At 37.4% G+C, this 23,391-nt stretch overlaps 1 protein-coding gene across 1 annotated transcript in view; it reads right to left on the minus strand.

The window, feature by feature from the left end:
* Positions 1 to 23,391, minus strand: part of TOP6BL (TOP6B like initiator of meiotic double strand breaks) — a 98,486-nt gene that overhangs the window by 71,042 nt on the left and 4,053 nt on the right. The window contains exon 3 of the mRNA XM_060103920.1: positions 19,386 to 19,439. Within this exon, the coding sequence (XP_059959903.1) occupies positions 19,386 to 19,439 (54 nt within the window). The remainder of the gene's footprint in view (positions 1 to 19,385; positions 19,440 to 23,391) is intronic.

Genomic DNA, 23,391 nt, shown 5'->3' on the forward strand with positions numbered 1-23,391 from the left:
TTTTGCAGTATTTCAAACTTTTTCATTATTATTATGTTATGGTGCTCTGTGATCAGTGATCTTTGATGTTATTGTATTACTGCAAAAAGATTATGACTAGTTGAAGGTTCAGATGATGGTTAGCATTTGCTAGTAATATTTTTAAATTAAGGTATGTATATTTTTAGACATAATGCTGTTGCATACTTAATAGACTATGTATAGTGTAAACATAACTTTTATATGCATTGGGAAAGCAAAAAATTCATGTGACTTGCTTTACTGAGGCTTTTTTTTATCAGAGTGGTCTGAAATTGAACTTGCAAAATATCCAAGGTATGACCGTAATTCATTCCTTTTTATTCCTGACTAGCATTCCATTACATGTATACACCCAACTTATTTATCCATTCTCTTGTTGGACATTTGGATTTTTCCAGTTTTTGGCTATTTTTAATAAAGCTGCTATGAACAGCTGGTGTAAATCTTGTTTTGGACAAACAGTTTCATTTCTCTTGGGTAAATACCTAGAAATGAAATTGATGGGTCATGGCATAGGTATATGTTTCACTTCATAAGAAACTGTCAAACAGTTTTCCAAAGTGGTTGTACTATTTTACACTCCCACCAGCATTATATCAGAGATCTAATTGTTCTACATCCTTGCTAACATCTGGCGTTTTTTAATTTTAGCTATTCTGGTGGATTGTGAATTTAATTTACAATCTCTGGTGACTGATGATGGTAAGCACTTCTTCATGTGCTTAATGGCCATTCAGATACTTTCTTTTGTGAAGTATCTATTCAAACCTTTGGCCCACTAAGAAAAAAAATAGATTTGGAACTTCCCTAGTGGTCCAGCAGTTGGGACTCCACACTCCCATTGCAGGGGACCCTGGTTCGATCCCTGGCTGGGAACTAGAGCCCACATGCCACAACTAAAAGATCCCGCACGTGGCAACCAAGATCCCACATGCCACAACTAAGACCTGGCGAACCAAATACATAAATAAATAAATATTTTTTAAAAAGAAAGAAAAAAATAGCTTTATTGAGATACAATTCACATATCATACAATTCATCCATTTAAAGTGTACAATTCAGTGGTTTGGGGGTATATTACATTATTAGTTTTTAAGCTGTGGTAAAATATACATACAACAAAATTTGCCAATTTAACTATCTTAAAGTATACAATTCAGTGTCACTAATTACACTCACAATGTTGTACAACCATCACCACTATCGATTTCTAAAACTTTTTCATCATCCCAAACAGAAACTCTGCGACGATTAAGCTGTAAGTCCCCATTCTCCCCCCTTCCCATCTCTGGTAACCTCTAATCCACTTTCTGCTTCTATGAATTTGCCTATTCTAGATATTTCATATTAGTAGAATCATACATTACTTGTCCTTTGTGTCTGGCGTATTTCACTTAGCATAATGTTTTCAAGGTTAATCCATGTTGTAACACATATCAGAACTTCATTCCTTTTCATAGCTGAATAATATTCATATATATATATATATATATATATATATATCACAATTTGTCTATTCATTCATAAATTGATGAACACTGGGTTGCTTCCACCGTTGGGTTATTGTGAATGATGCTGCAATGAACACTGGCATACAAGTATCTATTTTAAATCCCCGCTTTCAACTCCTTTAGGCATATCCATAGGAGTGGAATTATATGGCAATTCTATATTTAGCTTTTTGAGGGACTCCCGAACTTTCTTCCATGGTGGCTGAATTATTTTACATTCCCAGCAACAATGTTCAAAGGTTCCAGTTTCACCACATACTTGTCAACATTTGTTATTTTCTTTATTATTCATTTCTTATTGAAGTATAGTTGACATACAATATTATATTAGTTTCAGGCATACAACATAGTGATTTGAATTTATATACATTACAAATTGATCACCACAATAAGTCTAGTAACATTCTGTCACCATACAAGGTTATTACAATATTACTGACTATATTTCCTATGCTGTGCATTACATTCCCGCGACTTATTTATCTTATAACTGGAAGTTTGTATCTCTTAATCCCCTTCACCTATTTCACTCAACTTCCCATTCTCCTCCCATAAACATCATCATCACTGTCTTCGTCATCACTGCTATCCTAGTAGGTGTGCAGTGTTTGGCCTGTTTTTGTTTTTGTTTTTTTTTCAATCAGGATGTCTTTTTTTTGGGGGGGGGTACGCGGGCCTCTCACTGTTGTGGCCTCTCCCGCTGCAGAGCACAGACAGGCTCCAGACACGCAGGCTCAGCGGCCATGGCTCACGGGCCCAGCTGCTCTGCGGCATGTGGGATCTTCCCGGACCGGGGCATGAACCCGTGTCCCCTGCATCGGCAGGTGGACTCTCAACCACTGCGCCACCAGGGAAGCCCAGGGTGTCTTTTTTTTATTATTAAGTTTTAGAAGCTTTTTTTAATATTATGGATATTATGGATAAAAGCCTGTTGCCAGACATGTTTTGCAAATATTTTCTCACAACTATGGTTAACATATTCACTTTCTTAATGTCTTTTGATGAGCAAAGTTTTTTATTTTGATGAAGTTTATCAATTTTTTCTTTTATGGTTACTTATTTCTATGCCCTAAGATTTTGCCTACTTTTAGGTTAAAGGATATTCTCCTTTGTTTTCTTCAAGAATCTTCTTAGCTTTTATTTTTAGGTCTATCTTCCATTTCTAATTTTTGTGTGTGATCTGCAGTAGATGTCAAGGTTCATTTTTTCCCCTTATAGACATATGGTCATTCCAGCAACATTTGTTGAAAAGACTTTCTTTTCCTTGATGGATTGCTTTGGTGCCTTAATTTTTTTAAAAAAATCAAATAACCATATAAGTATGAGCCTGTTTCTGGCTCCTTTTCATTTCCATATATTTTCCTATTTTTAAAAAATTAATAGTGCTTATTTTTTAGAGCAGTCTTGAGTGAAAAATTGAGGAAAAGTACAGAGAGTTCTCACATATCCATACTCCCATTTATGGACTTAAGTTTTCAATTCATTTGGGTAAATACCAAGGAGCACGATTACTGGATCATATGTTAAGAATATGTTTACTTTCATAAGAAACTGCCAAACTGCCTTCCAAAGTGGCTGCAGCGATGAAAGAGAGTTCCTATTGCTCCACATCTTTGTCAGCATTTGTTGCCAGTGTTGTCAATGGGTTTTGGCCATTCTAATAGGTGTGTAGTGGTATCTTGTTTTGATTTGCATGTCTCTAATGACATAATAACGTGGAGCACTTTTTCATATGCTTACTTGCCATCTGTATATCTTCTTTGGTGAGGTGCCTGTTCAAGTCTTCTGCTCATTTTTTAAAAACTGGATTGTTTTCTTATTGTTGAATTTTAAGAGATCTTTGTATATTTTGGATAACAGTCCTTTATCAGATATGTCTTTTGCAAATATTATCTCCCAGTCTGTGACTTGCCTTTTCACTCCCTTGAGATTGTCTTCCACAGAGCAGAACTTTTTAATTTTAATGAGGCCCAGTTTATCAATTATTTCTTTCATGGATCATGCCTTTGATGTTGTATCTAAAAAGTCATCTTTATACCCAAGGTCATCTATGTTTTCTCCTATATTAATTTCTAGGAGTTTTATAGTTTTGTGTTTTACATTTAGGTTTATGATCCATTTTCATTAATTTTTATGAAGGTGTAACATCTGTGTCTAGATTCTTTTATTTGTTTATTTATTTGCATGTGGATGTCCAGTTGTTCCAGTACCATTTGTTGAAAAAACTAATGCCTGTCCTCCTTTGTCAAAGATCAGTTGACTATATTTATGTGGGCTCTCTATTCTTTCTGTTCTGGGCCCTGTTTCTGGGATCTCTATTCTGTTCCATCTATCTGTCTATTTTTTCACCAGCACCACACTGTCCTGATTACTGTAGCTTCATAAGTCTTGAAGTCACATAGTAGCAGTCCTCTGACTTTGTTCTCCTTTAATATTGAATTGGCTACTCTGAGTCTTTTGCCTCTCCATGTAAACTTTAGAATCATTTTGTTGATATTCACAAAATAACTTGCTGGAATTTTTATTTGGATTGCACTGGATCTATAGATCAAGTTGGGAAGAACTGACACCTTGACAATATTTAATCTTCCTATCCATGACATGGAACATCTCTCCATTTATTTAGTTCTTCTCTGATATATTTCATCAGAGCTTTATAGTTTTCCTCATATAGCTCTTATACATAGGTTTTGGGTTTTTGTGGGGTTTTTTTTTTTTTTTGCTTTGTATCTAAGTATTTTCTTTTTTATGGTGCTAATGTAAATGGTAATGTGTTTTTAATTTAAAATTCCACTTGTTCATTGCTTGCATATAGGAAACCAATAGACTTTTGTATATTATCCTTGTATCCTGCAAGCTTGTTATAACTGCTTATCAGTTCATGTAAAATTTTTAACCAGTTTGTGAATTTCTACAGAAAGTCTGCTGATATTATGATTGTGTTGACTCCATAGATCAATTTGGGGAGAATGGACATCTTATCAATACTGAACTTTCCAGTCTATAAACATGATATATCTCTCCATTTATTGTTTAATTTCTCTTGTCAATGTTTTACAGTTTTCAGCAAAGAGCTTTTACTTTTTACATTAAATCTATCCCTACGTGTTTCATATTTTTTGATGCTATTATAAATGGAACAATTTATAAATTTTATTTTACAATTGTTAGCTGCTAGTATAAAAAAAAAACTTTGGGGGGAATTCCCTGGTGGTCCAGTGGTTAGGACTTGGCATTTTCACTGCCAGGGCCTGGGTTCAATCCCTGGTCAGGGAACTAAGATCCCACAAGCCACATGACACAGCCAAAAACAAAAATCTTTTTGTATATTTACCATGTATCCTGTGACCTTGCTAAATTCACATATTTCTTCTAATATTTATTTTGTAGATTCCCTAGGATTTTGTACATTAAAAAAATTATATCATTTAAAAATAAAGACTGTTTTACTTCTGCCTTTCCAACTTCTATGCCTTGTACTTATTTTTCTTGCCTTGTTACATTGGCTAGAACCTCTACTATGATTTTTAAATGATATTCTTAAAGACCTTGTGAGATAAGAAAATTCTTACTCAAAGTGAAAAATAAAAAAATATACCACGCTGGGAACTTCCCTGGTGGCACAATGGTTAAGAATCCACCTGCCAATGCAGGGGACATGGGTTTGAGCCTGTCCGGGAAGATCTCACATGCTGTGGAGCAACTAAGCCCGTGTGCCACAACTACTGAGCCTGCGCTCTACAGCCCTTGAGCCACAACTACTGAGCCTACATGCCACAACTACTGAGCCCGCGTGCCTAGAGCCCGTGCTCCACAAGAGAAGCCACCACAATGAGAAGCCCGTGCATTGCAACGAAGAGTAGTCCCTGCTCGCCGCAACTACAGAAAGCCCGCACACAGCTATGAAGACGCAACGCAGCCAAAAATAAACAAATAAATTTATATATATAAAAAAAGAACATCCATAGTGATATTCTTGTATCAGTAGAGTATTAGAAGAAAATGAGATTTAGGAAATCATTACATTAGATCTATCATTCCATAGCCAACTGTGCATCTTGAAACAAAATGGCATTATAACAGAGAAACTGAATCTCAATGATTTGTACATCATAGTGTCAAGCCTAGAAATACAATTTACACAGTATCTTAGTCCCTTTGGGTGCTATAACAAAATAAGACAGATTGAATTGCTTATAAAGAACAGAAATTTATTTCTCACAGTTCTGGAGTCTGGAAGTCCAAGATCATACTGCCAGCATGGTCGGGTTCTGGGCTCTTTTTTGGATTACAAATTTCTAATTGTATTTTCATATGGCAGAAGAACCTGGAGAACTCTGTCAGTTCTTTTTTTTTATAAGGGCATTAATCCCATTTGTGAGGGCTCCACCCTCATGACTTAAGCACCTCCCAAAGGTCCCATCTCCTAATACCATCACATTGGCCATTAGGATTTCAACATATGAATTTGGGGGGGGACACAAACATTCAGAGCATAGTACAGAGCTAATGGCTGAATTTATTTTAAACATCATCTTAGAAGTTTTTCCCTAAAAACATGGAAAAAGTTCAGAAAAAAGAAAGTACAGATAGTAAAAACTTATAAAAAGTTTCAAAAATATATGAATTAAAACTATATACCTGGGCTTCCCTGGTGGCGCAGTGGTTGAGAGTCCGCCTGCCGATGCAGGGGATGCGGGTTCGTGCCCCAGTCCGGGAAGATCCCACATGCCACGGAGCGGCTGGGCCCGTGAGCCATGGCCGCTGAGCCTGCGCGTCTGGAGCCTGTGCTCCGCAACAGGAGAGGCCACAACAGTGAGAGGCATGCGTACCGCAAAAAAAAAAAAACAACTATATACCTGTTAATTAACTAGTAAATTGGCTAAAATAGTTTAATTGAAATTCCTAATGCTAGCAAAGTACAGGAAGTTAATAACCTCATATACAAATGCTACTATTACATGATACAACTTTCTAAAAAGCAATTTCAAGAGCCATAAAAATATAGACTTTAATCAACTTAAATCTACTTCAGGAAATTAGTCCTAAATTTTTCAATTAAGTAAAAAGCTATATGCGTTAAGGTACTCATCTCAGAGACATTAACATTAATTAGCACTTATTGAGAACTATGCACTCGGCATAACCACTATGCCACATACATTATGTGTATTACCTCATTTAATCCTCAAAACAGCTTTATGAGGTAGGTATTTTTCAAAAGATCAAATAACTTGCTCAAGGATACACAGTATGAGTCCTTAACCTCTACAGTATATTGCTATTCATAGTAATGGGAAAAAAGAAAGAAGCCTAAAAGCCTAAAAATATAAAATGGTTACTTAATTTATGATATATCTTCTTATGGACAACTTATCCATTAAAAATAATGACTAGAAGACTGTCATAACATGAAAAATGCTGACACGTTAAGTGAAAAAAAAGTAGTAGGACAAAACTGTGTATATATTGTGATTACAACTATATTAAAAATACATGGTGGAAAAGTTTGTGAGAAGTTTTTTCCTTTTCCCTATTTTCCCTTAATTTTCTAAAATGGGCTATATTGCTTCTATAACAAAAAGTACCATTTAAAAATAATTTCTCTGATGATGGCAAAAGTTGAGATCCGGCTCTTTGTTGTTGTTTCCCAATAGACTCAGCAAACCAGTAATTATTTGGTTTTCTTGCCTTTAACCAGTGAATAAAGTAACAACAGTAATACCAAACATTTTAAAGAATGAGGCTAATTAAGCCAAAAGATGAAAAGTTCTTTGGTTGGCTCTGTGGCTTGATGTCATTAGTTAAATTGGCTAATCATTTCCACATTATAAAACAACCCCAGACATGCTTTAGAGAAGGAAATAGAAAGCAGGACATTATAATGGAGAATCAGCAAACTTTCAGAAACACTGTGTCAAATCTTCATTTACTCCCTCAAAAAGCAGAGAGACTAGTGGCCATTACTGCATATCCAGTTGGCTCGCCCAGCCAAGCAAGCCAGTCAACAAAGGTGTGGTCACTCAAGTACCTAACAAAGGAACATGCACCTGAGCCTCATACTACCCCAAACAAAAAGATGTAGATTGGGGCTTCCCTAGTGGCACAGTGGTTGAGAGTCCGCCTGCCGATGCAAGGGACACGGGTTCGTGCCCCGGGCTGGGAAGATCCCACATGCCGGGAAGATCCCACGTGCCGCGGAGTGGCTGGGCCCGTGAGCCATGGCCGCTGGGCCTGCACATCCGGAGTCTGTGCTCTGCAACGGGAGAGGCCGCAACAGTGAGAGGCCTGTGTACCGCAAAAAAAAAAAAAAAAAAAAAAGGATGTAGATTGAAAATGGAGGAAGAAAAACATGATCATTCTTCCAAGCCTACACTTACCTCGTCACACAACCTCAACAACTCAACCACCAAAAATGATACAGGCTACGGATTTCTTCAACTTGTGGTATGAGAGTGAAGTGAGAAGTTGTCAAAGAAAGAGGGAAATTAATATCTATTCATTCATTGAGCATAAATAAATAGTTGATTATCTGAAAAGTTAATACATAGTCAAACCTCTAGCAAAACAGAATACTGTACAGTAGACCAAAATACTATGGAATAGTGGTTAAGACATAGCCTCTGGAGCCAGTCTGTCTGGGTTCATATAACCCACTCAATCACTTAATAGATTTGTGACTTTGAACAAGTTACTTAACCTTTTTGTGTTTAGGTTTTTTTGTTTTTGTTTCGTTTTTGGGGGTTTTTTTGGTATGCAGGCCTCTCACTGTTGTGGCCTCTCCCATTGCGGAGCACAGGCTCCGGACGCGCAGGCCCAGCCCAGCGGCCATGGCTCGCGGGCCCAGCCAACTCCGTGGCATGTGGGATCTTCTCAGACCGGGGCACGAACCCATGTCCCCTGCCTCGGCAGGTGGACTCTCAACCACTGCGCCACCAGGGAAGCCCCTTTTTGTGTTTAAAATGAAATGTTTGCTATTAGTGTTATCATTACCACCATCAAGAAAAAGAGAAGGCGCAAAAACAACATAAGAAACCCCAAAGAGACAAGAGTACAGATATTTTTAAATGATAAAGGAATATTACAGGACTTCTCTGGTGGTGCAGTGGTTATGAATCTGCCTGCCAATGCAAGGGACATGGGTTCGATCCCTGGTCCGGGAAGATCCCACATGCCTCAGAGCAACTAAGCCCACATGCCACAACTACTGAGCCTGCACTCTAGAGCCTGCAAGCCATGAGCCCACATGCCGCTACTACTGAAGCCCACGCACTCTAGGGCCCATGTGCCACAACTACTGAGCCGGCATGCTGCAACTACTGAAGCTTGCGCACCTAGAGCCCGTGCTCTGCAACAAGAGAAGCCACCACAATGAGAAGTCCCCATGCCACATCGAAGAGTAGCCCCCGCTCGCTGCAACTAGAGAAAGCCCACGTGCAGCAACAAAGACCCAACCAGCAGCTAAAAAAAATAATTAAAAAAATTTTTTTAAGAATACTATAAATAACTTCACATCAATTAATCTGAAAACTAAGATGAAATGCCGAACACATAGCAGGTGCTCAATAAATACGTACTGGATTAATGAATTAAAAGGAATAAGGGATAATGTATGTGTGTGTGTGTGCGCACATGCATTTTTCTTTTTTTATATATATATACAGTTGACCCTTGAACAACACATTTGAACTGTGCGGGTCCACTTATATGCTGATTTTTTTTTCAATAACTATAGCACCTGCGTTTTCATTTTACAGGTCTTTAAGTGTGGGGAAAAGTTTGTGTCTGATTAGAGATCACAATATGTGGAATCAAAAGAACTAGGGTTTGAGTCCTGATTCTATCCAAACTGTTTCAACTTCCTGCCCTTGAGTGAGTCATTTATCAATTCATTTGTTTTTGAGGCAGAGATAACAATACGCAGATTTTCGACTGTGTGTGGGGTCGGCGGCCCAACCCCCCATGTTGTTCAAGGATCAACTGTATTTCCAAAATTGGCTCTAGGAGAAATAGAAAACTTAACAAGCCAAACATCATTAAAGAAAGCAAGTTGGTTATCAAAAATAATTCCTTCTTCAACTCCCACACCCCCAAAATACCAGGTTCAAATGATTTTTTTTTTTTTTTTTTTGCGGTATGCGGGCCTCTCACCATTGTGGCCTCTCCTGTTGCGGAGCACAGGCTCTGGACACGCAGGCTCAGCGGCCATGGCTCACGGGCCCAGCCGCTCTGCAGCATGTGGGATCCTCCCGCACCAGGTCACGAACCCATGTCCCCTGCATCAGCAGGCGGTCTCTCAACCACTGTGCCACCAGGGAAGCCCTCAAATGATTTTTTTACAGGGTAGTTTTACCAAATTTTCAGAGAACAGATACGAAAACTTCGAGAACAGAAATGGATAAACCTACTCAACTCATTTTACAAAGCTAGTATAATCTTGTACCAAAATAAGACAAGGACAATATAAACCAATCTCACTAGGAATATAGATGCAAAAGTTAAATCCAGGATATGTAACAATTATATAATGAAATTGTGATACAACCAGCAAGGGTGTTTCTTATCAGAAAGTCTATCACCATAACTCATCATATTAATAGATTAAAAACTTTAAAAAACATATCATAATCCCAAAAGATGTAGAAAAAGCATTTTTGAAAATACAGTACTCATTTATAACAAACACTACTAGCAAATTAAGAATAGAAGAGAAATTCCTTAACCTGACAAGGAGCAAATATCAAAAAACTATTGTAAAATCTTACTGTATGGTAGAATTTTAAGTAATATCATTGAAGGAAGGCAAGACATAGATGCCTAATATCACCTGTGTTCTTCTATCCAATACTAATATTGTTCTATCTAATGCAATATGATAAGGAAAAGAAATAAGCCATAAAAGAAGTGAAAATGAAAAGAAAAAAACGGTAAGAATTTAGAAATGCTTTGATTGTCCTTATAGAAGATCCAACAGAACCTACAGATAAATTATCAAAATTTTAACAGTTGGGTCAGTAATATTGAAAAAATGAATGCCACTCACAATAGCAATAAAAACTATAAGACATTAGGAATAAATACAACAAAAGATGTCTAGGACTTATGAAAAGAAGTGTTAACATAAAGAAGTGTTAACATAAAAGAAGATCTAAATAGGAAAGACGTCAGCAAGATGGCAGAAGAGCAAGTCTCAGGCCCTCACTCCCCCTTGGAGATACCAAACTTAACAACAATATCAAATTGCCTTTTTGAGAACTCTAGAAACCAATTAAGAGGTTGCAGCATGCCAGGCAAGCACAAAAAGCAGTCATTCCAAAGCAGGATCCAGGCTAAAGGAGCACCTTCCATCATAGGCATCCTAGCCTCATAGCAGAAGAAAAGGAGCTATGACCGAAAAACACACTGGCTCTTAAAGCTTTTCCTGGGAGGTGGTGCATATTACTTCCATTTGCATTTCACTGGCCCAAGCAAGTTACATGGCCCAGACCATAGGGAGATAAGAAAATATTTCAAACAAATAATAAAATCTAGCAAAACGGCTTCTGGAGTCAGGCAGGCTTCAGCTTTACTAGCCAGGTGCTCTTGGGAAATTTCCTTATTCTCTAGAATCTATATACTGGAGATTATAGGGCCTACCTCCCAGTTGTGACAATTAAAATTAAATAACATACTTTTTTAAGAAAAAGAAGATCTAAATAAATGATAAAGTATATCAACTCACAGAAACACTTAATACTATAAAAATGCTAATTGCTACCAAATTAACCTACAAATTCAGAATAATAACAATCAAGATCACAATAAGATTTTTCATGGAACTTAACTAACTATAAAATTCATAGGCGGGACTTCCCTGGTGGTGCAGTGGTTGGGAATCCACCTGCCAATGGAGGGGACAGGGGTTCGAGCCCTGGTCCGGGAAGATCCCACATGCCGCGGAGCAACTAAGCCTGTGCGCCACAACTACTGAGCCTGCACTCTAGAGCCCGGGAGCCACAACTACTGAGCCCACATGCCAGAAATACTGAAGCCCATGTGCGTACAGCCTGTGCTCCACAACAAGAGAAGCCACCGCAATAAGAAGCCCACGCACCACAAAGAAGAGTAGCCCCCGCCCGCCTCAACTAGAGAAAGCCCGTGCACAGCAACGAAGACCCAAAGCAGCCAAAAATAAATAAATTTTTTAAAAAATTCATAAGCAAGATAATGGTTTTAAAAACCAAAGGCAGGGCTTCCCTGGTGGCGCAGTGGTTGAGAGTCCGCCTGCCAATGCAGGGGACACGGGTTCGTGCCCCAGTCCGGGAAGATCCCACATGTCGTGGAGCGGCTGGGCCCGTGAGCCATGGCCGCTGGGCCTGCACGTCTGGAGCTTGTGCTCCGCAGCGGGAGAGGCCACAACAGTGAGAGGCCCGTGTACCGCAAAAAAAAAAAAAAAAAAAAAAAAAGGCAATTCTAGAAAAAAATAAGGAGGGGGGATTTGCCCTATCATACAACAAGATTAATTCTAAAGCCTTAGGAAATAAGACTCTATGATACCAGCCTAGGGACAGACATGAAGACTAGAGCACCCAGAAACAGATCCAAGCATATATAGAGTCCTAGTTTATGAAAGAATAATAACACAAATTATTGGGGAAAGGAAAAGATTTAAATTAGATTCCTAACTTGTATCATAAATAAACATAAACTCTAGATTAATTATAATTATAATAATAATTAAATATAATTTTAAAACTTTAGAACTATTAAAAGAACTATTTAAAAGAATATCATGACTTCAGTGTAAAAAAGAATGGTCTCAAATCAATGATTACAGCTTCCACTTTAAGAAACTAGAAACAGAAAAGCAAAAGAGATCCAAAACAAGCAGAGGAAAGGAAAGAATAAAAGACCAGAGTGAAAATCAATGAGATAGAATACAACAGAAAGAATATGGTTCTAGCGAGACTGATTAAAGAAAGAGAAAGTGAGAAAGTAAGAGAGAGAACAGGGCTTCCCTGGTGGCGCAGTGGTCGAAAGTCCGCCTGCCGATGCAGGGAATGCAGGTTCATGCCCTGGTCTGGGAGGATCCCACATGCCGCGAAGCGGCTGGGCCCGTGGGCCATGGCCACTGAGCCTGCATGTCCGGAGCCTGTGCTCCGCAACTGGAGAGGCCACAACAGTGAGAGGCCCACGTACCACAAAAAAAAAAAAAAAAAGAGAGAGAACAAATACAAGCCACCAACATCAGGAGTGAGAGAGGTGATATTGCTAGAGACTCTACAAGTGCTGGAAGGATAATAAGGGTACATTATGAACTATATTATGCCAATAAATTTAACAACTTAGATGAAATGGACAAATTCCTTGAAAGGTACAAACTACCCACACTTACTCAAAAAAACAAAATAACCTGAATAGCCCTATAATTATCAAAGAAATTGAATTTGTAGTTAAAATATTCTCACAAAGGAAAAATCAGGCCTGGATGGCTTCCTCTGATTAATTGTACCAAATATTTAAGGAAGAAATAATACCTTCCACAGAAATTCTTCTAGACAATTGAAGAACAGAGAATACATCCTAACTCATTTTATAAAGTCAGCATTACTCTGATACCAAAATAAGACAAAGTCATTACAAGAAAAGAAAACTACAAATATCTCTTATGAACACAGATGGAAAAATTATTTTTTAAATGTCAGCAAATCAGGCTTCCCTGGTGGTGCAGTGGTTAAGAATCTGCCTGCCAATGCAAGGGACACAGGTTCAAGCCCTGGTCCGGGAAGATTTCACATGCTGTGGGGCAACTAAGCCCGTGCACCACAACTACTGAGCCTGCGCTCTAGAGCCTGCGAGCCACAACTACTGAGCTTGTGAGCCACAACTGCTGAAGCCCATGCACCTAGAGCCCATGCTCCACAACAAGAGAAGCCACCACAATGAGAAGCCCACATGCCTGCACGCAGCAACAAAGACCCAACACAGCCAAAACTAAAAATAAACAAAATAATTAATTTATTTAAAAAATTTTTTTAATAAATAAATAAAATGTCAGCAAATCAAATCCAACAATACATAAAAAGGATACATAATGCATCATGGTCAACTGGGATTTATCCCAGAAATGTAAAGTTGGTTTAACATTTGAAAATCAATGTAATTCACCATATTAACAGCCTAAAAAAGAAAAATTATATGATCTTCTCAATAAATGCATAAAAACATTCGATAAAATCCAACATCCATTCCTAATAAAAACTCTCAGCAAGCCAGGACTAAAAGAGAAGCTCCTCAAACCAATAAAGGGCATATTTAAATATTAAAGAAACAAAAAAAGACAAATTCATTTATTTTAACTTCTCTTGATCTTCAGTCAATCTTCTCTTTATAAAATCTTGCCATGTGTTATGCAAATTTAGCAGCAAGAGACTATTTAGAATGTATCAAAAGCGTGAAGGTTAAGTGTGGACTCACAGGATAACCAATGACCTAAGTCCCCAGACTCTTCCCTTACTTCTAAACTTAATATCGGAGACTGAGGTAAGTCTCAGTTTCCTCATCTCTGAAACAGAAATGGTGATAACTTATGTCTGACCTACCTCTCGAGAATTAGGTCATGTCTACAAAACGAGCTCCCAGGAGAAAAAGTGTTAGATAAGTAGTGAGATTTAGAGTTGTTGATCTTGTAAGATAGAAAATTATAACAGATTTTAAATTTTTGACTATGAGAATCTCAGATTTTAAAAATATATATTAAGTCAGACATCCAAGAGTTCACCATTGTGAGTTTTTCACTCAATGTTGAGGAAGCCTGGACACATCAATCTCTCTAATGTATGAAAAGCACAACTCCTGATTTCCATTCCCAACAAATTAACAAAAGGGACAAAACTAAATATTTTTCTTTTTAAATCTCCCTGATGCCATTTTGGAGGCAAAAGCTGAACTATCATAACTATGTAACCATACATCAACAGCAAAACTGTCTTCCCCACTTTCAAGGGTTGGTATTCCTATCTGGTCTTTTGAAGAAAACAAAGGTTGTAAATTTTCTTACTTGGGAAAAATACATGAACATTTTTTTAAATGATTAGCCAAACTGTATTTTAGTAAAGCGTTAAATTCTGTCAATAAACATGGGAGGGCTTCCCTGGTGGCGTAGTGGTTGAGAATCTGCCTGCTAATGCAGGGGACACGGGTTCAAGCCCTGGTCTGGGAAGATCCCACGTGCCGCGGAGCAGCTGGGCCCGTGGGCCACAACTACTGAGCCTGCGCGTCTGGAGCCTGTGCTCCGCAACAAGGGAGGCCGCGACAGTGAGAGGCCCGTGCACCGCGATGAAGAGTGGCCCCCGCTTGCCACAACTAGAGAAAGCCCTTGCACAGAAACAAAGACCCAACACAGCCAAAAATAAAAATAAATAAATTAAAAGAAGGCTCAACATTTTAAATAAATAAATAAATAAATAAAAATAAACATGGGAATGAGGAGATATTTAAAATAAGATTAAAAAACAAGTAAAAATATGACTAGGAGAGACAAAAAAACAGTGAAATAAATGAAGACCTATATATATATGGCTTTTTTCATATTCCTCCATCTCATCACTCTCTTCTACCCTTTCTTTTCCTTCTTTTCTTCACTAAAGTAAGGACATGTTAGGAAGTAGCTTCAAGATCTGGGCAAGAAGGACAAGCTAAAACTATCCCATTTCACCAAATAGATATTTATGATAGAATTAGTTCTACATAAATGGATAACAAATGAATATGTAAATGGATTTCTACATAAATGGATAACTATATGATGCAGAATAGTAGTACATATGTTAATATAAAGGAATGAGAGGGCTTCCCTGGTGGCGCAGTGGTTGAGAGTCCGCCTGGGGATTCAGGGGACATGGGTTCGTGCCCTGGTCCGGGAAGATCCCACATGCCGTGGAGCGGCTGGGCCCGTGAGCCATAGCCACTGAGCCTGTGCGTCTGGAGCCTGTGCTCCGCAATGGGAGAGGCCACAACAGTGAGAGGCCCGCATACTGAATAAATAAATAAATAAATAAAATAAAAAGCATTATAAAGGAATGAGAATTTTTAAACACATAAGAATTTATCTATCTTAATGAGCATCATCCTTCAAAGTGCAGAAGATTATTCTAATTGACAGAGGACCTCAAATCAGGTCTGAGGTGTTTTATTCTAATAAGCAATTGGGAGTCATTAAGGGAGGAACATAAAGCTTTGTTTAAATTAATATATAATTTAATAAATAATAATTCTACACTATAAAAGCAAAATTAACCAAAAATTCAATTACATTAGATAATGGAGAAAAGAAAAGGAGAAGCCTCCCCTTTCCCTCAAAAAAAGCCAAAAATTTTAAGCCTGGAGAATTATGAAAATGTTAGTACCACTGAAAGCAATGGAGATTACACAGCAAGTTAGTTTAAGAAAATGAACCCTATTTTAGACATGTTGCACATGATATTCCAGAGGAACCCTCAAATGGAATAGTCCAATTGACAATCAAAGCTGGAAACACATTAGAGATAGAGACAAAAAAAGTCTCATCAACATAGAAATGATAGTTAAAGCCTTAAAAGTAGAAGATATCTGAAGTAAACGTAGAATAATGATGCAGAATAATAAAGGGAAGAAAGGCATATTGGTGACTGAACTTTAGGGAATATCCTCTGTGTTACCAAAGAAGCACTATGGTACTTATCACACTGTATTTTATTTTCAGAGGTACCTCTCACTATAACTTTCTTGTGGCAAGGTAGGGGTTCCATAAAGGTTTACTGGACAAAAGTTCAAACAGTTAGGTACCAAAGACAAAAGAAAACTTAAAAAGAACATAAACCGTTAGAGAGGTAGAAAAACAGGGAGATTATCTTGGTCATCATTTATTAATCCAGCATAAATAAAACACCCAGAAATATGAGCCTGTTTGTTTAGGAACTGATCTGAAGTGGTCCAGATCCAGAGAAAAAGTACCTTGATACAACTCTGATAGAATAGACTGAAGAGTAAAGAAAACTGAAGCTGGATGGCTCTACAACAGTACAGTTCCCCTAAAGAGAGGGCAGACCTCTTTTTAGGCACTGAAAGAAATCAACTGAGCAATGAAGAGGATGACAGAGCTAACAAACTGAATTCAGAGGCATATTAATTTTGTACAGATACATAATTCTTTAGCACTGGGAAATCTGATGGTTAATGAATCAGCCACCAGAGACTTCCTGATGAAGTTAATTAAACAGTGTAAAGATTTGTGAATGGACCAATTCAAAGCAGTTTGCTAATAATGTTATAGGAATGCTAAATAAATAACAATAGTAATAAAGGCATAATTAATGGTACATAAGTCAGGGAGCTAAGGAATTCAAATCTTAGTCTTGGACAGTTTCCTTTGTGAGCTTCACTGAGTCATTTTTGTTACTAATTAGTAAGAATAAATAGCATTATTAAGTGGAAGTTAATATCATGAGCCCTAACAGCTAGAGAGAAGACAGGCTAAAGCTGGTTACTAAATGTGATTGACTATGAGCAAATGACTCAATTTTTATTGTGTATTTGATGTGCACTACTTCCTCTTTGTACAAAAGGTTAGCCACCTCCACTTCATCACAAGGATATGAAAATAGACTAAATAAATATGCACAAAATTGCTTTGAGCTTTTAAAATAACAAATTAAAACTAAGTCAACATGACACAAACTGTCTAAAGTTTGTATTAGCATAATAAATAGGTGGTTATTCCATAAACTATACTCAATACCTTCTCCCTAGTATTAACAATGATAATAAAACCATTTCTTTGTACTTACATGGCTTTTCACTTTTTTCAAAGCACTTTCACAAATATTAGTCTAAGAAGCAGCACTATGTATGATCTAACCACTCATTGTGCAGTTTAAGTTTAAGTTGCAGGAAATATTCCTATCTCCTCCCTAGAGTTAATAACATATTCCCTTTTATTTTTATGAATTTTCATTTCTTTCAAAGCACCTTCACACATTTAACTGGAGCAGTGGCATTAAGAATGCCTTTCCACTCTTTGCATCATCTCAATGGCATAATCCAAAAAGGAAGAGAACTAAAGATTGATAAATAGACTAGATGATTTCGAGGCAGTCAACTCATGATTCTTAAAGTTGAATTCAGATTTTCTAAAAGTCTTAGAATTGCAGCAAACTCTCCAGGACAGTAAGCTGATTCTCTCTTTCTTCCAGGCATAGGCTTTGGGAGGCAGTATAATTAGATGATTAAGATATCTTAAACATGGCACTAAGGGGAGAAACCAAATCTATCATGTTCACCACTGTAACCCCTCTGTGTCAAGCACAAAGCTCAGCACATAGTAAATGCTCAATAAATCATCATTTTGATTATTACTACAGGGAGAACATTCTACCCAAGCTCCCACAGAACATCTGTTATGGAGCTAAGAACAAAAATTTCTATTTTTTGTTTTATTACTTTTCCTCCACAATTACTGCTTTTAAATGTGTGCACGCCAAGCAGAATCTAAACAAATTAGGACCACAGAGCAAAAAGCTGAGGTTTATTAAGAATCCAGTGTACAGACAGCTGGAAGGTAGATTCAGAGGGCCAAGACAATTTCATAGGCGAAAGGGAATACACCTGATGACCCTTAAATTAACAAGCAAGCACTTTTAAATCCCCATGCTTAAACTAAAAATTACTTCAAATAAGAAGTTTCAAAAGGTAGAATTGTTTCCTATATGTTTATGTATTTAGTCTTTCATATTGTGAGTTGCAAAAAAATAGTTTCTTCTTTTCTTTGATAAGACCAAGATAAAGGAAGGTACTTTGGCTTATGCAGTAATTGAGTTGCTGGAAATTTGGGTATAAATTAAAATTTTAAATTGATTGTATTTTAAAAAGCATTAAGAAACCCTGCTATTTAAAAAAGTCCAATGGTAATACATTTCACAAACATTTACTTTATAACATTATACCCTTCTAATGTAGCTTTTTGATTGTTTCTATATTTAATATATAGCATATTTTCTTAAAGCAGTGACAAACATAAGTCAAAAAAAACCCACCACAGTTAATTAACTGTACTCCAATATAAAATAAAAAGTTAAAAAAAAACCCACCACAATCTACTTATATTCCAGGTTTAGTTGGGGAAAGTTTCTTTTAAAAAATTGTTTTGTAAAATTTGTAAATTAACCACTCATTAGGAAAAGACAAACCCATTAGATAATATTTACAAGCCATATAACCATAAAAGATAAAAATGAAAGCACAATGGTTCTCAAATCATTTTGGTATCCTGAAAATAATGTATGTATGTCCTTTGGTTTTAGATTATTCTCAAATCAAAGGAAAGAAGAACTTCTAAAACTAAGGTCACTGAAAACTCCTAAACCATAAACCTTGGCATGTGGAAAACAGTATTAATACCAGTCAAAATCTTTTATAGTAAAAGCATTCTCCATATATTATTTCTTTGAGGTAGATGGGAACAAATACTTTACTAAAAATTGTATTTTACACCTGGGAAAATTCTGCCTGAGGTTGTATCGAGAGTATTCAGAGAAGCTACAGTGACCTAGGCATCTTGTCTTAGGTCTATACAATTTTCCTGTATCTGTACAATTTTATAGATCATCTTTCAGCAGGAATTTCAGATAAATTACAGGATAAACTGCTGCATGGAACATGCAAATATACTAAAAAAGTATTCATTGTTTATTCGAAATTCAAAGTTGAGTGTCCAGTATTTTTATCTGCTAAATCTGACAACTCTATCTTTCAGTATATGTTAAGTTTGTTTCAGAAAATACCGAATTTATTAACAGGAAGAGATTTAATCTTGTGGAAGTTGGGTAATTCTTTACCTTTTAGGAACTTCTTGAGGACCAAACCGCCAAAAATGCTTCCTGCAGAAGCAACTGTAAGAAACAGAATACAAAGAAGTATCATAAATAAAGCAATTCAATGGATTTCATCTAAAGAATCATATGGGAGCCTGAAATCACTGTTTATATATACAGAACATTAAAAGATGGTCACTAGTAATGAATTCAGTAAAAATGGAGGCACCAAAGAAGTATTATGAGGCTACAACTGTTCAGGGGCAGAATAACTTCTTAGAGATGAGAACCAAATAGCAACTCTTTTTACCTATATTAAACACCAGGGCTGTGTCTTTGGATATTACTATTCCTGATAGAAAAGGATCATAAGAAGACCATAGACTGTTGCTAGTAACCAGAGTATATCATGCCAATAACTCATATTCCAGTATGAGATTCAATTAAAATTTTTGGCCTTTCTTTTAACCAATTTACTCTTTAGTAAATTACTCTTTACTAGACTATCAGGTAAGAATTATCTGTACCTAGAGTTCTAAATCTGAACATTCAGGCACTTAGAGCAATAATTCTTCAGGGTAAAAGGGTAAGGGATGAAGCAGGCACCTAAGAGGGGGGAAAAGATCAGAATCACCTGGAGGCTTTTTTTTCCCCAAATAGAACATGCCTTCCCCCAGAGTGATGCGACCCCAGAGTTAAGAATCTAAGAATCACTGCTACAAGAACCAATGGAAATGTGTCTATCCCTCAAGGAATATGTATTCTTCGGGCAGGGAAAAAAGGTTGAGAACCACTGATCTAGGGTGAGAGGCAATACCATTCTCTAAGTGTGTGCTGTCCAATACAGTAGCTACTAGCTACATGAGGCTATTTATAAATTTAACTAAATTAAATCAAATGAGAAACTCCGTTCCTCAGTCACACTAGCCACATTTCAAGTGTTCAATAGCCAAGTGTGGCTAATGGCTATGGTACTGAACATCATAAAGAACATTTCCATCATCACAAAAAGTTCTATCAGATAGCATTGCTCTAGATCTCCAGATTTTGAATGATTCTGGATAAACGATACATATTTCAAAAGGCTTGAGCCCAGGTAGCATAGAATATTTAACAATCTTTTTTTTTTAAACTTAGTGTTCCTCACAGGTATACACTGATTCTGACCTAAAGGAGTGGGTGATTGTGATTGGGACAGGGATGGAAGGTGGTAGCAGGCTGACACCAGTGATTAGTGAGGAGCTAGAGTATCAACAAGAAACAAACCACAAACTGTATGTCTCACAGTGTGTCCATGATGTTTCTCAACTGCATATACCACACTGTTCCCTCTAACAACCTTTCTTAATTTTAACAAGTATCGTATCAACAATTGTTGAAAATGGGTCACTTTGGGTGAACACGTGCAGGGAGAGCAATCATTCTGCCTGCTCCACACCCAACCCAGCCCCAAATTTTCAGCTATGCTTCTAATCTTTCTGTATTAAATAAAGTGCTACCCTTCAAATGCAAAGATGACAGAACACATATTTTTAAAGCAACAGCATTCCCCCAAATTCTCTTTATAGAACAGAAGATGATTTTTAAAAAAGCTACGAGGTCAAATATGTTTGGGAAATGCTATATACTACAGCCCATTTTTAAAGATTCACAGTCCGTGCTTGCATATTAAAGGTTCTGAGGATCTAAAGTAACAAAACTCATTTGATTTTAACCCACATTCCTCAAGTTTAGATGACTGCATAACTCCTTTCTCATAATTTATATAAACATCCTGTAGCACACATTTTGGGAAACACTGCAGTAATAATATTTGTTAAAGCCTTCAACAATTACTGATAGGAAAAACTATTGGGCTGGCAAAAAATTTCCTCAGCTTTTAAGTAAAAATAAAAGACATTTTTCATTTTTACCAAGAACTTTATTGAACAACGTATTCACCGTTTTGTTCCACTACCTTCTGCCACTTTTCAGGCAACTTCATAATTCCATCTTCCCAAAACTTTTTATCTTTTTGAGCAAAGAACTGGGCCAGGTGCCTTTCACAGTCTTCAAGGGAATTGAAATTTCCATTAAGAGAATTCTGTAAAGACCGAAATAAATGGAAATCTGAACGTGCAATGTCTGGTGAATACAACGGATGAATCAGAACTTCCCAGCCAAGCTGTACAGTTTTCACCTGGTCATCAAAGAAACATGTGGTCTTGCGTTATCCTGATGGAAGATTACGCATTTTCTGTTGACTAATTCCAGACGCTTTTCAGAGTGCTGCTTTCAGTTGGTCTAACTGGGAGCAGTACTTGTTGGAATTAATCGTTTGGTTTTCTGGAAGGAGCTCATAATATAGGACTCCCTTCCAATCCCACCATATACACAACATCACCTTCTTTGTATGAAGCCCAGCCTTTGGTGTGGTTGATGGTTGTTCATTTCGCTTGCCCCACAATCTCTTCCATTCCACATTATTGTACAGTACCCACTTTTCATCTCCTGTCACAGTTTTAAAAATGGAACGTAACATTCGTTACGTTTAAGTAGAGAATCACATGCGGAAATAGGGTCAAGGTTTTTTTCACTTAACTTATGTGGAACCCAAACATCAATGCAATTAACATAACCAAGCTGGTGCAAAAGATTTTCTTTTTAATTTATTTTTGGCTGCGTTGGGTCTTAGTTGCTGCGTGCGGGCTTATTGCGTGGCTTCCCTTGTTGCAGAGCATGGGCTCTCTGCACGCGGGCTTCAGTAGTTGCAGCACGTGGGCCCTAGAGTGCGTGGGCTCAGTAGTTGCGGCTCGCGGGCTCTAGAATGCAGATTCAGTAGTTGTGTGTGGCGCACGAGCTTAGTTGCTCAGTGGCATGTGGGATCTTCCCGGACCAGGGATCAAATTCATGTCCCCTGCATTGGCAGGCGGATTCTTAACCACTGCACCGCCAGGGAAGTCCTGCAAATGACTTTCAACACTTGATTTGGATATTTTGAGTATGTCGGCTATCTCCCGTGTACTATAACGTTGATTGTTCTCAATTAATGTCTCGATTTGATCCCTATCAACTTCAACAGGTCTGCCCAACCGTGGAGCATCGTCCAGTGAGAAACCTCCAGCACGAAACTTTGCAAACCACTTGTGACACATTCAATCAGTCACAGCACCTTCTCCATACACTGCACAAATTTTTTTTTTGCGTTTCAGTTGTGTTTTTACCTTTCTTGAAATAATAAAGCATAATATGCTGAAAATGTTGTTTTCTTCCATCTTCGATATTAAAATGGCTACACAAAAATTCACCAATTTTCATAAGTTTTTTTAAAATGCACGCTGATATGACAGCTGTCACAATACAATCTAACAAAATTGTTTTGAATGAAGTTAAACACAACTAAACACTACTAGAGCCATCTTACAGAAAAAAACAAACAAACCTTTTGGCCAACCTAATATATAGTCATCTCTCAGCCTCTCATAGATGGATCATTCCAGCAACAAAATTTTCTGGTTTGTTGTGAGTTGCATTTTGTGCCTCTAAAAGAGATTTTGAAGAACTAAGGTCCATTACTTGTGAATATGACATTACGTGGAAATAGGGTCTTCATAAATGTCATCAAGATGAAGTCATACTGGGTTAGAGTGGCCCTAAATCCAACTGGTGTCCTTATAAGAAGGCCATGTGAAGACACAAACACAAGGGAGGACATTACATGTAGACAGAGACAGAGATTGGAGCAATACATCTACAAGTCAAGAAACACCAAGGGCTTGCTGGCAACTACCAGAAGCTAGGAGAGAGATAAGGAATAGATTTCTCCTTCAGAGCCTCCAGAAAGAACCAACGCTGCTGAGAACTTGATTGTGGGTTTCTGGCCTTCATAACTGTGAGAGAATAAGTTTACTTTGTTTTAAGCCACCTGGTTTGCGATACTTTGTTACAGCAGCCCCAGGTTTAGTTCCCAGCCCTAGCCCAATGACACCAATCCACACTTTCAGGTAAAGATGACAGATTGAACATACACATCTACTTTTACTCCCTCCTG

The sequence above is a fragment of the Mesoplodon densirostris genome, chromosome 7 (assembly GCF_025265405.1).
Source record: "Mesoplodon densirostris isolate mMesDen1 chromosome 7, mMesDen1 primary haplotype, whole genome shotgun sequence".
Taxonomy (NCBI): Eukaryota; Metazoa; Chordata; class Mammalia; order Artiodactyla; family Ziphiidae; genus Mesoplodon; species Mesoplodon densirostris.